The following is a 15,418-nucleotide window of genomic DNA, read 5'->3' as shown; positions in this document are numbered from 1 at the left end:
TCAACGGTTACATACCATGGCCGGCAGTGATTACCAATGAGGTGAACTCAAAAAAAGCAGTACACTGTGCTTTTTTATGGCACGAGAGAGACTGGCTACAGACAAATTCAAGACCTCTTGCCGTACGCCGATAACAAGGAAGAGTACTCCACTAAAGAGTACATGAAGCGAGCCGGCTTCCGTAAGGCTATGATTGAAATTAATGAAGTGGCTGAAGAGAAGGCCAATGGCCCAAAACATGTGGACGAAGAAACCGAAGAGCAGCTAAAGACAACTGCAGCCGTTACTTCCTTCCAAGAGCCATCTCGCCCAGCAAACGTAAGTAAATAAGTTCAAGAAGACAATCCAAAATACAACTCTATAAATTTTGCAGTAGAACTTTGTCCACGGTGGTGTCGTCTTCTTGAGCTGTAGTTGAATTGTGCAGAACTACAAATGCTGGGTACTATACAAAAGAAATGAATTTAAGAAAATATTCGTAATTAATTTATTTGATGTTTTTACCTTTAACAGTATAGTTGGTTTTATTGGGTTTCAGCGGGCGCTGGAGTATTTTCTTGTCCTGCTTTAATGAGGTTGTTGTACATGCGCTCGTCCAATGCGACGCGTAGACTTGAATTCACCTTTTTAGTGGTTTCCTTGAAAATTTTGACCTCCTTGCAGTACTCTTGCCAAAAGTCTTTAGTCTCAGCTGAGTCGAACAGCTTTGGGAAGCGCGCGTATATGATCGTGGCCTCTTGACGAATGATTTTGGCCTGTGCCTCAAACTTAATCTTGTCGGAGCGGGGCATCTTCCATTTTTTCAAATTGCCAACATATCCTTGAAGCTTGCGCAGCGTATCCACACTCTCTGGATGCCGCAGCAACATTACCTTGGTCAACTCCAATTTTTTTAATCGACCCAGGTTCTTTAGACATTTAGTCACATGGGCTTGCCGCAGCGGCAAGCATTGTCTGATCTTCGCGCATAGGTCAGAGAAATCCCGCTCTATAGTTAGAGCATTCTCAAGTTTGAGGATATCCTTCATTAGTTTCCGTTCCTCCTTCCTGCCTGTCTCGTTGGGCGAAGGCTCAACGATAATGCGTCCTGGAAGCGATTTGGGATCGAGTTGTCCAGACAACATCTGCTCCTTCTGTACTTTGGCCTCTTTGCGTGACTCATTTATCCATGACTGCTCCGCAGCGGCATTTTCAAAACTATCCGGCTTGTTGTGGTTGATGTTGATGCCAAAGACCTTGCCATATGACAAGTACACCAACACCATGTTATTTTCTTCATTCTGTGTAGAAATCATTTTGTATTGTATTTTGGATTGTCTTCTTGAACTGATTTACTTACGTTTGCTGGGCGAGATGGCTCTTGGAAGGAAGTAACGGCTGCAGTTGTCTTTAGCTGCTGTTCGGTTTCTTCGTCCACATGTTTTGGGCCATTGGCCTTCTCTTCAGCCACTTTATTAATTTCAATCATTGCCTTGCGGAAGCCGGCTCGCTTCATGTACTCTTTAGTGGAGTACTTTTCCTTGTTATCGGCGTACGGCAAGAGGTCTTGAATTTGTCTGTAGCCAGTCTCTCTCGTGCCATAAAAAAGCACAGTGTACTGCTTTTTTGAGTTCACCTCATTGCTAACCACTGCCGGCCATGGTATGTAACCGTTGACTTTGGCAAATACCAGATCGCCAATGTTGAACGATTTGCAAGTATTTTCATTTGCCATTTTTGATGAAATATTAATTAAATTTGCACAAGTTTTGCTCTGTTCGTCACAATTTCCAAGAGAGGAAAGAAAATGTTCAGATAACATTTCCGGCTGTCAAGAAATTATCGTTTCATTACCACTATCGCAATTCATCGGAATTCCCAAGTATTTATCTGTGATGCGGAAAGATGTGGGATTGGAAAACTAAAAGCTTCCATTTAAATTTATGTAATAACAAACATTTATGTATATAGCCGTGTTCCCTAAGGACCAAGTATTTTGTTAAAATAATTGTTTTAAGAGCGAAAATAATGAATAAATATATATATGGTTTTTTCTGATCCGATCCGATCGGATCTTTTTTCTTATTATCTCTATATTTTACTCATATTGGCGCGAGCGAGCGAGGCGAGTGAGCCGGGGGTTGCTTTTCCCCTAATGCTTACATAAATATAATTCAATGAGTGGTTATGTATGCAAAATTACACATTTTTAAAGCCAAAATATTCTATCAGTGGGAATGAAACATTGGGAAATTGGTTTCGCTCTTTTGTAATAGTGATTTTTCTATCCGTAGACTGGTGTATGCAACATGGCCGCGGTCAGAGGTTATAGAGTGTTGTGCTATATTGATAATTAACCAGCGCGCCCGCACCAGGAACCGTCGAACGAAAATGAAAATCGATTTTTTTCTTAATGCAATATATCTTTGCTATTGTATAATACGTAGAATTTTAAAATTTTGTAAACAAATCTCGAAAACACTTATGTCAGGTCATGTTTGTCTTATATCTTTAAAGCCTTATGTTCCATTGTTACTGAACTTTTAACTGAATACAGGGCAATTTAATAACTTTTTGTTAAAGGTGAGAAGTGTTAAATGTTTTTTATTATGTGGCACAATACAAAAATAATTACTATAATCACAGTTCACGAGGAACATACGAGAGAGTGACGCTTTTTTACAGAGACTTTTCCATCGATATACGCTTCTGAACAGCAGGGTTGCACAGTGTTGTTAGGAATCGATATCGCATTATCGTGGCGGTCACTTTGAACAAAAAGGTACATAATCATATATATAAAACAATACACTCGACTTCATAGTGAGGGTCTTATAGTGAGGACTTATAGTGAGGGTCTATGGCGTCCTCCCCTGGGAGACAAATGAAAAATGAATGAAAATGAAGGACTGGTTACTGGATGTTAACTTAGCTACATACATATGTGAAAAAAGCACTACCTCTGAAAAAAACTATAAAAAAACCAGTGCTGCCTAGTGAAATATGCAGTGAGTTGAAATAGGCAAACACGATTTAAAGTGTAATTACTTTAAAAAGACAAAAGCAATGTACAATGTGGAACAGAAGAGGAAAGGAAAGAGCAAGGAAGGACAGTGCACCAAATGACAATACAGAAAAAGGTCTTCACTAGACAGACCCGGACACCTCTACAATGATAACAAAAAATCTGATAATAAAGCCTTAGTGTTATTCCGTGCAACTGAGAGCAAGAGGAGGAGCCACATCAGGAGCTGGGATGAAAGCCAGTCGCTTAGGGGGCTGATGCAGACCCTTGTTGAACTTCTGACGGTGTCACCGAACGTCCAGGGGCCACTTCCAAAGCCTGAATGCTATTTCCCCAGCATTTGCCAGCCCAATGATTGGTTGCTTATTCCTGTATTTGCGGATATTGTTGTGCCTTCCACTTTGGAAGTGTATGAACATTTCGAAATATCAGTTAATCAATATTATAATTCCATTGTTACCGCAGCCTTGAATAGATTTACCCAGTTACCCAACTCAAGTTTCCAGTCTTATTCCAACCTGCATGTCTTGATAGTCTTGATAGCTTACTTTTCCAATTACCCCCATGAGCTAGGGGAAAATTCAGTTTGGGGAAACCATTTCCCTAGTATTTTCCCGTCATATTCTTTTGGCTGTGAGGTCCCGCTAACCGCGAGACTTTTAGCTCATCAGAAACTACACAAAATGGTGTCATGTTTGGGGCTCACGTTCGGAGCTCACATGAGTGGGCGATGGATGTGGTTGTCACCTGGCGACAATACGTTGGCTTTCATCTGGATTGAAGTTCCCACGCCCAGCAGCAACAAGTTCATTACTCCTTCACTCGACAGCGAGCCATGGAATTTTGATTAGACCGCCAGCACGTCGAGGGGAATTGGCCTGCATCCAGAGGCTTCTCCTCCAATCAGATGTCAATGACATTGCAGATCGCTGGGGATTTATCGCTTATTTGTTCCGTCTTTTGACTTTGAGGCTAAGGATTATGAGTGCTTTGGAACCTCTGTGTCTCCAACTATCTTTGGTTTGGAATATACATAAACATTTGGTCCTGTCAACAAGTCAATTACTTAACATAAATTACACATACGCCTCGGTGAAACCGAAGCATGCTATCTTTCTATTTATGCCATGGGCATCTATTTATTCTGAGCTCAATAAAAGTGTATAAATTTCTATGTCCAAGATAAATAAGTTTACCCGTGGAGGGGACCTTCGAAATGCCTCAACATTCGTTATTCTAGGATCGATAAAATCTGCTAAATTTGTCAGCAACAAATGGAGTGTTTCTGGAATGATGACAAACAATTTATTAAATTGAAATTTTTGGATTTCCATAGTTTCCTTTTCAAGCTGAAGGAGTTTTTCGGTATTTTTTCAAAATGTATTCCAATTACCATATATTTTAATGGATCAGCGCCAACAGGAGTAGCAACAGCTTGCTATTTAAAAAAAAAGCAACACTTTCAATGAAAAAATAATCAATGTACATAGTCGTATAAATTTCACAGCATATAACCAGCAACAGTTGGCTTAAATGGAGCTGATCCATATCCACATCCGCTATCGGAAATTTGCCAACTTTTTTGGGCTTTCCTTTATAAGTATGGATACATATGTACTTCTCTATGTATATTTTATGCGATATACGTATATGGGAGATATATTCACATTTTGCACCTCTTTTTTCGGTGGTGCTGGTGGCGGCCCACCTGCTGGCTGCCGGCAATGTAAATAAGCATAAAATCCAATTTTCTGTTAGCTCCCTGCGTGTTTGCCAGGCTTCTTCGTGTTTTCCCTGGTTTTCCCATTTTTGGAGTTGCCTCTCATGTCTTGTCAGTTGTCGGGGGCCCACTTGAAGATTCGCAATCAACGCCGCCAGCAGAAGGCGGTGGGCAGGTGGGCAATTGACGGCACTGCTCTTTTGATCCAATTTCATTTGCCCTGACAGCCGAAAGCTCACTGAAATTCACCCAATTTGGGTCATCATCACCACAAGCACCTATGTAGGTTCGCTTCAACCTTAAAGCGGATGTGGCACATTGCGTAATACTTTATGATTGGAAGACAACATATGGGGCTGACGGCCACCTGACGGCAGACTTTTGCGGCTAATCTGAATAACATATGACCATAAAACATATAATCATTGCATATGTTACACATTGACATAATTGACTTGACAAATAAAAGGATTCCGAGGAAGTATGGGAAGCTCGTTTGGAAACAGCTGTGAAAAAATTATACGAATTTATCCTTGAATCTTAAAACTTAAAGTGTATCTTTATTTTACTACCCTCCTGAAAAGAAATATTTAAAAAGATTATTTTCAAGTTTCCATTGCTGAAGCAGCTGTTGCCAGACTCTCAAAATCGATTAGCATAAAACTGACAATAAACTAAACTTTTGTTAAGGTTGTTGCTGCTTGTCAATCGGCAGCATTTCGTCGGTTCTGCTTGAGTGGAACGAATGCCGAAGAACATTTTTGGTGCGGGAAAACCAAAAAATATCTGGGACAGGGTATGGTGTTGCCAGCTAAGTACACTTTCGCCTGTCAAAGATTATCAGTTCAACTCTAAATTATTATGATGGCAATGCGGCTGCCACCACTCGAGTCCGCCCAGAAAATGAGAGCTTCTTCTTCTTGAGAAGAGTACGGAAGAGTGGACCAAATGAAAATGGGGAAATGATAAAACGTAACTGGATGGTTGGCCATCCAATTTGGATTCTATTTTGTATATAGAATCATCTTTAATAAGACAAGTTAGTTTTCCTGCAGATAGTTACAAAGAGAGCTATACACACAAAAAAGTTTAGCAAAAATAAGCAAAAAATAGTTTTCGAAATAAAGATAAATGCTGATCATAAATACATACTCGTACACACTATAAAGAATTAGATATAATCTCCTTATAATCGTAATAAAAAAGTCTCTGAAATTATGTTTCCAAAGAAGGAGTGTATATCAATTTGTTGTTGTGTTTTCCACGCTTATCTACATTTTTGGAGCAACATGGTGTGGGTGTTGGTTTTATGGTCAATTTTAGATTTTATTTATCTTTTCAGATTCGCTTTCTTATTGTTTTTTGCTCTCTTTCACCCTCGCAGTCTTTTTCCTCGTGCAATTGAGTTGAATCGCGGTTTTATTTGTCCATTTTCCATTTGATTTTATCCGTTGTTCCAACAACTTGTTTGCTTTCATTTTGCCTTACTTTTGTTGCAGTTTTATCGGATTATTGTTTTTATTTTCGACATTGCTTTGGGCGTTTTACGTGTACATTTGTTGTTCTTGTGTTTGGCATAAAGAAAATGACAGTTTTTCATTCACCCAGGGCCAGATGTCGGGAACATATGTTACATTCTACGATCCTACATTGTACGGAACCTAATAATACTTGTTAAGAGTGCATCAAATATTCGGTAATTTTTAATAAATTCCCTCCTACTCATCAACATGCTGGGTTTAACATGTTGCTGAAAGGATGGGATGCGATGGAATGGTCGGATTTTTAGAAATCCTCTCAACCCAATCCAATTTCGCCTCAAGAGCAGACCAACTAGGCCACAATTAAGTCATTGTATCGTCAAGTTTTTAATTGAAATTATGAGCAAATTACTATCCCCGACAAAGTGCATAAGTGTTTTGACTGCTAAAATGTGTCACCCCCACCGCCATCTTTCTTTAGTTTGATGTACGTACGGGTATGGCAGCCCTGAGAAACCCAACTGGTAATGACTCTGACAGACACGCAGCAGCCTTCCTGCGAGACATTGACGAGCCCGGCCACATTTTCTAGGCGAAACTTTTTCATTGCCCTCAGAGTGCAACTAAGTGGGAAGACCACTTATGTGGCAGGCACTGAAATTTAATAAGTCACTGTGTGTGTGTGTGTGTGTGTGTGAAGGGAAAATTAAATTACCTCTGCCTTGCAATAGCGACAGCCACGTCTCCAGAGAGTAGGCCCTTACCTATTCCCAACACATGCCTTGCTCACAACTTTATACGAGCTCTGCTTGAAATTGCCAATTGCCTAAAATGAAAATAAACTTTTGGCTGCCTCATCGCTCTCACTTTGTTGCAGCTTTAATTAAGTGTCAAGCGATGAAGACTTAAATGCGGTTGTCGTGTGTCAAAAGAACAACTTTCCATTAAAATAAAAGCGGCGCACTCAACAAATTTTCAACCCAAACTTAGTTCCCGTTTAATGAGGGCATACTAGCGGCAAGTGGTGGGATTAAAGGATTCTTTGGAAGAACAATTATTTAACCTTAATATTGATTATATTTTATACCTTATAGAGTCAGTATTTTAAATAAACTCTAATCCTTTGACTGATATTTATATAGCATGTACTGATAGTATATAGAATATACTTATAGTAGGAATATTCTAAGCCTTGGTACTTCTCATCGAAATTGCATTTATACGAATTTTCATAGACATAAAAAGAAAATCTGGTTCCTTTCCAGCAGTTCTCATATTCTTTTCCTTTCAGTTTATTTTAGTTCAAACTTCCTCCAAAACTTAAACTAGAAAAAGGCTGTGTTATGGTTTAAGCATATTAAAAGCTTAGAGTTATTTTCAAATTTAATTATAGAGCCTCAGAAAATCATACATACATATATGCACATGTAGAAGGAATATATACATAAGTATTTGAAGCTATGCAGCTGGGTGACCACTCGCATAAATTAAATCAATTAGTGCGAGACAGGATGAGAAGTGCACAGTGTTCTGTTGGCCGCAAATTTGTAAATGTCCGGTTGACAATATTCTGTTTGGGTATGTGGTTTGTTAGTGTCTGTGGCCAGGGCCAAGAGGTCGGCAAATTGAGTCGGGCATTTGACATGTCTGTGCAGTCGACTGTTGCTGGCCGTCCAATCAAAACATTATGCCAGAGGATTACGATTCAATGATGAGTTATTACCCTTGGCTAAACGTAGTGTGCCATGGTGTTGGAGCGTAAATTCAAATATTATTGCGTTGGAGTGGAATTTAAGCAAAGTTAACAGGCACTTGAATGATTCAAAGTGTGGGAGAAAAGTCGTGGAAACTACTAAAAAAACTATCTGGGAAAGAACTGTTGCCCTCTGACAGACATTTACGTGTTAAAACATAAAAAACAAGCGCCCTTTCAAGTTTCCGTCGTTTGTGGTTGAGGAAAAAATAAAATAAGAACAAGGAAAACTTTTGCAATCTCTTAAGGGCTGTCGCCTTGTGCAAAGGATTCTAAAGAAATGACGGAATTTTGCCGTTCTGCAGCTGTTCAAGAGGATTATTAAAACGTACATTTTATTTACAGTTTTTATATTTTCTCCATCATTTTTGATGCGACTTTGGAATGGGGAAACCTCATTTTATGGGAAATAGATTATTCCAAAGTCCTTCACTCAGCTTGGTTAGCTTTTTATGGCTAAAGAAATATTAATTTGCATTTTTATGGCTTAGTTTACCAAATGGATTTCAATCAGTACGAAATAGTCAATCTTTATGGCTTCCTTTTCACCAACCACGCTTCCGGAATATCATTTAAAGTCAATAAAAACATTTTATATCATTCATTTTGATATACTTATTTAATTGAAAAATGTGCGCCTATAAAATGGAAATGACTTGTTTTGTTTTAACGTGAATGTAATGAGGGAAAAAAGGGATACATACCCTTAAAAAGCTTAATGTATTAAATGTATTAAAATGTCAAATATATTTACTTGAAAAATATACATACATTAAACTAAAATTCGATTGGTATAAATTGCCAACGCCAGCACTTCACAAATGGAAATATAAATTTAATTTGTTTGAGTAAAATCCAATTATGTTTATCCACTTGTGTGAAATGTTTCAAAATCCAGCATACATTTACAAATAAATTAGCTTGTTGTAATAATGCAAATCATTCTATCCATTTGATTACTATAGCTTTATTATTAGCAATTGTTTTTTATTAATTTTTTTACGCTTTAAGAGTCCAATTTCGTTGGATATAAATTTAGCAAAACGTCGCAAGTCACATGCTAAATAAATATGTCCGCTATTTTGAGTGTTTTGAGTTTCACTTGGAGAGTTAGGGACATTTCCGACTGTCATATATTCCGCTGGTAATATACTTTTCACACACTGCGTACCCGCGCTCGTAAAACTAGTTTACGACAATCCGAGTTTACGCATCTCTTGTGGAATATACGCAGTCTGTTTAGGGAAAATTATTCATTTTTCTCCACAATGATGTTCTACTAACACTAGTATGTTAAAGATACATACAATCCATAATAGCGTAGTTGTTTTTCCCTGAGCTTTCCAGTAGAAGCCGTTGAGTATGCCATATGAAATGACCAAAGGATAGCGTTGGCTGGACCATAAAGTGGGGCAAGACATTACATACATTAGCTGTCACCTGGGGGGAGTACGAAAACCATGGCTCCTCAATGACCGGGGCTCGCCTTTCTGAAGCAGCCAATATAGACACAACCAGCAGCCAACAGATTTTCCGGTGAATGAAAATTGTGATTCAAGCACACAATTTTAATCAGGACTTTGTTCAGCTTTCACATCATCCTTATATATATCGCATGTGTATGCTCCACTTTTTTTTCCTGCAATTCGAATCGTTTCCATGGTCCCTGTGCCACGTAAGTAATTTTATTGCTGCCATTTGACTGCTCTCAAGGTACCCGTTCCCTGCCCTCAAAATGCTTGTCAATTGCATTTTCCATTTGAAGGCAGAACATTGAACCGACAAAATTTACCTTTACGCAAAAGATTTTCTCTCCCAATGCAAATCGAAGTTGGCTCAGAATCATTTTCCTTAGATATACATAGATAGGCAATTCATTTAAGTTGAGGCCAACTCTGGCAGCACTTGAATTTTGAGCCAATTGTGGTTTTGAGCATCGCATGTGCAATATTTCCAAGTCCTTATATTCGATATCCATGTCATTCATATCCTCTTTGGGTCGATAGCCCGACGTGCTGCGGTCGAAATGCAATTGAAATCATCTGCTGTCCAGGGCTTTAAAGAGTGTTCCACTACGGTTTTTGTTCGACATCACGAGCTCGTTGTGTGTGTACACAATTAATCAAACAGCAGCCAAAAAGCAGGAGGACAAAAAACGAGAAATATTCCATTTTCCATACGCAATGTTAACCCGAATGTGTGGCCCAAAACCACAAACAGCCGTCGCACAATATAATGTTAATAAGTGTATATGCCACCATGTAAATGTAGGACATGCGTTCGATTTGCTGCCGAATCAAATAAGCGAAAAAAGTGAATCGCTGTAGCAGTTGTGACATCAGAATTGAGTGGACTGATATATGTACACTCATATAGGAACGATTGTACAACCGTGATGTTCGTGATATACCACAACAGCGACAGAAGCGATACAAACTTGATTCGATCTGCAGAAAGTAGCAGGGGCCCCAAAAGCGTTCATAAAAGATACCTCAGTTTATTACATGTTTAAAAATATATAAATTACAGAATAGTAAAGTTTTCCGCATGGAGCTAAGAGGCATGTAATTTAACATTTACTGAAAGTTGAGCAGCATTTCGATTTCATCAGCATTCTGTATACATATATTGTATATTCTCTGAATATGAATGGAAAACAAAAGGTATTGCCCTGAATAAATTTAAGTGAATTTACTTAACCACACAGGGCATGTTTATGGTGCAAAAAAACCCTAATGGCACCTCTCTGGGCTACTATGAACATTTTTAAATATAAACCATCTAAATCTTCAAGATTCTCCCATTTTTTGATCTACCAAAGGTTCAGATAAATTTAAATTTTGGCCCTATGGACGTGATGCGACCCTTCCATCAAATGTCCATCAGTCAATTGCATAGTTTCACTATTATATTCTCATGGGGTCACAATGATACAAAAGTAAACCTAAACTAACCTAAAACAAAAGGGTTTTCCGTTTTTCGTATCCCTTTTTTGTATAAATATTTTATCACTGTCGTCGCTACATTTATCTGGAAAAACATTTTCCCCGCGAACTGCGAACTGCCACCAAAATGAATTATTTCACTTGACTTTGGTGTATCCCCGAACTTGGGGTTGTGGATTTTTCACACGTTTTCGCTTGAACCGAGCAAATTGTTTCGCATTCCTTTGGTGCCACATAAAATTGATAAACGACTGAGGCTAGAGCGGATTTTCGCCAGTGGTCAAGTATATTTTATCACTTTTTTTTATTTCTTCGAAATATAGACCTATTGCACCTAGATAAATGTAGTCCACCTGCTGTGCAATCAACTATTCGCCATGTGTCGCACGGAACGCATAAAAATCCGTGACAATGATTGACAGCTTTTTTGGGGGAGAGCCCATATAAACTATCATAAAATAAGGATATAAAAAATAGTGCAGTAAAAAGATTTAGTGACCCTAAATTTTTATATGATAGTTCAATGCGAAAAATTGAAGAAATTGACTCGGGAAGATAAATAATAAATTCAGGAGTGACCAAATGGGATTCGATATCCAATTTGAAGAACCAATCATAAAGTTTTAAGGATTGCGCGCAGGACATAATAATGCTAGGTCCATTCTAGGAGATAGCATAAATATTTGCTAACGTGATTTTTATCTGAAAAACAATAATGTTTAGAGTCCTGCTGCAGTATAATTTTCAGATCTTATTACGGCATGATGAGGTTGCGTTTGTTTTCTATTTCCATTTGATATAGCGAATAGAATAAAATACTGTTTCAAAACAGGATGGTAAAAAAATTTTAATATAAAAACTCAGTAAGGGTTATTCCATTGAACCTTTAAATATAGAGCTCTACACTAGAAATGGATATTTCTCTGTCAAAGTTTTACATTCTTTCGAATTTTGTTAACTCTGCTCCAGCTCTGGACACCAACTGTTGACGTCTTCCTTTGAAATCGCTAATTGTGTCACTCTAATGTCTTTGGCCAACCATGTGCGTGAATTGCGTGTTTCATTTGGCCACGCAGCAGACCGTGGAGGACAACAGCCACAAAAGATTTTCCCCCAGTAACACGTTCTGTTTTCACGACATGAAAAATGCTTTCGATCTACGTGATGCTCATTCTTCTTTGCTGTCAATGCTACATTTATTGGGGAGTAAATGGTTCTTTTTATACCCGATACTCAAAATGAGTATTGGGGTATATTAGATTTGTGGTAAAAGTGGATGTGTGTAACGTCCAGAAGGAATCGTTTCCGACCCTATAAAGTATATATATTCTTGATCAGCATCAATAGCCGAGTCGATTGAGCCATGTCTGTCTGTCCGTCTGTCCGTCTGTCCGTCCCCTTCAGCGCCTAATGCTCAAAGACTATAAGAGCTAGAGCAACGATGTTTTGGATCCAGACTTCTGTGATATGTCACTGCTACAAAAATATTTCAAAACTTTGCCCCGCCCACTTCCGCCCCCACAAAGGGCGAAAATCTGTGGCATCCACAATTTTAAAGATACGAGAAAACAAAAAACGCAGAATCGTAGAGAATGACCATATCTTTTAGACTGCAGAATCTGAATTGGATCGTATTACTATTATAGCCAGCATCAAGAAAACAATTTCATTTTTTCTCGCCCTGTCTCTCTCTAACACACAGGTAGCATAGGCGGCTTTGCTTAGAGTAAAACATTAGCGCCTAGATCTCAGAGACTATAAAAGCTAGAGCAACCAAATTTGGTATCCACACTCCTAATATATCAGACCGAGACGAGTTTGTTTCAAAATTTCGCCACACCCCCTTCCGCCCCCGCAAAGGATGCAAATCTGGGGATATTCACAAATCTCAAAGACTATTAACGCTAGAGTAACCAAATTTGGAATCCGCACTTCTCTTAGATCTCACTATAAAACGTGTATCTCAAAATTTCGCCCCACCCCCTTCCGCCCACACAAAGGACGAAAATCTGTTGCATCCACAATATTGCAGATTCGAGAAAACTAAAAACGGGGAATCATAGATAACGACCATATCTATCAGATTGCTGAATCTGGATCAGATCAGATAATTTTTGTAGCCAAAAGGAACAAATCAATTTGCAGTGGCTACGCAGCGCCCGACGTCACGCTCAGACTGATTTTCTGTCTCTCTCGCACGCACTCTTTGTCGTGTCGTTAAATATTAGCGGCGTCTGCCGGAGGAGAGCCATACTGACTTAGTATCGGGTATAACTGTAGAGTTGCGGTGTCCGCAGCAACTCACAACGTTCCCCCTCGTTCTATTTACTTTTGATGTATCTTTTTAGAGTACTTTTAGAAGGCTGCCAGGCTCGCTAGGAGCCCGTCTTCCAGCTTCGATCCATCTGGGAAGACGTTTATGGTTACTTACCTCCTAGAGAATTATAAATGAAATACTTTGTAGAAATAACATTTACAGTAATTTGCATGTTTTTTGGGAATGCATGTGCTTAATTTGCTAATTTCTGGTTGAGATTGAAATAAATTTGTTGTGTTTTACAATTGAGCGAACAAGACCTGTGCTAGTTTTATGAGTGAAAACTGCTTCATAGTTTCCTGGTCATGCTTTAAGAGGTCCACACTTTGCTCGCTTACCATCTTGATTGCATTCGTCAGTTGTTTGACCATTTTGCTCGGCCATTTGCTTTTCCTTTAAATTTCCGTTTCCGCTCGAAGCACTTGACTGTCGTCGCCTCGTGTCACCGCCATGGAAATGTCATTTCCGTCACGCCGTGGCGCCTGGAAGAGGACCAGCGTCAAAAAGCAACACAAAACGCTTCCTCGTCATCGTGGACGTCCGTCATTGTCCTTAGCGCTTCCACGTCATTTCCATTTCCCATGTACCTCCTCTGTACAGCAGTTGACGTCTAGCCCGGTCGCCACGTTGATGATGGCTTCATAAAAACTGCTATCGACTGCAATTTTTTTCCAACTGATTTATTAATGTTGACAATCGAGGATGTCGTCTGACAATGGACCTGCTATATTCATTAAACTCATTTTAATGGAGTTCCTTTACTCATTTCGAGAGTCAACTGAAGCCATATTTACGAGTATTTTGTTGATTAATGTTGGTTTTAATGCTGCATGGTTTGTATCCTTCTGGCCTTGTATTTCAATGCGCTAATTAGGTTTCCATTTACTGCTGTTCTTTTCCTTATCCTTTCACCTGTAATTACCTCAATTCCCTTGCTAATTGCACTTTCCGTTTTACTTTGGTTGTAAAATCGAGTTGTAGTGGTGCTTAAATGAGATTTTAATTCACAAAGATATATAAGAGCTTATGAAAGCGATTTTGCGGGTACTTAACCATATTTATTTATTTATATTCTCTTGGAATTTGTAGTTTTAGAGGAAACATTTATTGACTCCAATATGCTAATGTATTAAATATTGTGAGAACTTGCCCCAATCGAAGAGAAACCATAATTGAAGTAGAAACAATGGCAAACGAATTTCCCAATTCACGCGCCTGTTGGTGGGCCGCGTGGGCTCATCTGAAATACGCATACGTCACGTGTGACGCACAAACGAGATGATGGTACCCACAGGATGGGGATTATATTTTCGTACACGTGCGCGGAAATTCATAATTTAATTTAATTTACGCAAGAATTTGGTTAATAGATTAACTGCACTGGAGATGTATGCGATAATATTCAATTAAAATATGGACAACAATCTCATGCACTGATATCTCTTTCTTAAAGTAAACAAGGTAAATGTATTCTTTATTTGTTACCTGATTACATATGCGGCTCACGTGTTCATCGGATAGACGTGATAAGGCGATGCATCACTCGATTTGTTAACCTCAAATTGCCCGTTTATTGTCTTTGGGTGTGCCACCTGAATATCAATTGGCGCTACCCCGAAAAAGGACATAATTTATGTGCGCCAATTCATCAACTTCATGGCTCAATACCTTTTTATTTACCTTTATTTTTCTATTTGAAACTCCCCCCTTAAACACACACGCACTCCTTGAACATACACCCTCGCGGATACTCGTATGTGGAGCATTGAATTTCAAATTTATGCCCACGTGACAGCCACTTCCCGACTTTTCCCACCGGCTTTACATCCAACAGGAAACAAAAACGACGTCAATTGTCTGCGTCAACCTTTTCTGGCATAAGATTTACGTCAAACACGATAACGCTGATACACGAATACTGATTTTATTGCGTCAATTTGTATCGAAACATCCGTTGGCATAGGTTTGCTATTTATATTCAATTCTTCTGTCTATCTTTCTATAGATTTGGCTATAAAGATTAGACCCGACAGATTAGCTCTTGGAAATATTCAATGGATGAAGACCTATCATTAAAGGGTTCAATGCACTTTCTTCTAATTGCAAGTCAAACAATAATTGCCCTGCAGCTATATCATTTCAACAGCAGATAACCAAACTGTAATTTTCTTTGAAATTTTCCAACTGGAAATGGCACC

General features: G+C 38.8%; 1 protein-coding gene across 1 annotated transcript; it reads right to left on the bottom strand.

Annotated features, from left to right (window-relative positions):
• Positions 1-164: 164 nt before the first annotated feature.
• Positions 165-1,714, bottom strand: LOC113565430 (hepatoma-derived growth factor-like). The gene is made up of 3 exons (XM_026987389.1): positions 1,340-1,714; positions 505-1,280; positions 165-445 (listed from the first exon to the last, which is right to left on the bottom strand). Exons 1-2 carry the CDS (start codon positions 1,712-1,714, stop codon positions 525-527), a joined length of 1,131 nt encoding a protein of 376 aa, XP_026843190.1. The 3' UTR covers positions 165-445; positions 505-524.
• Positions 1,715-15,418: the final 13,704 nt, after the last annotated feature.

Source organism: Drosophila persimilis, unplaced genomic scaffold (genome assembly GCF_003286085.1).
Source record: "Drosophila persimilis strain 14011-0111.01,24,50 unplaced genomic scaffold, DperRS2 tig00000124-arrow-pilon, whole genome shotgun sequence".
Classification (NCBI taxonomy): Eukaryota; Metazoa; Arthropoda; class Insecta; order Diptera; family Drosophilidae; genus Drosophila; species Drosophila persimilis.
Note: the sequence above shows the minus strand (reverse complement) of the source record. Positions and strands in the feature narration are given on the sequence as shown.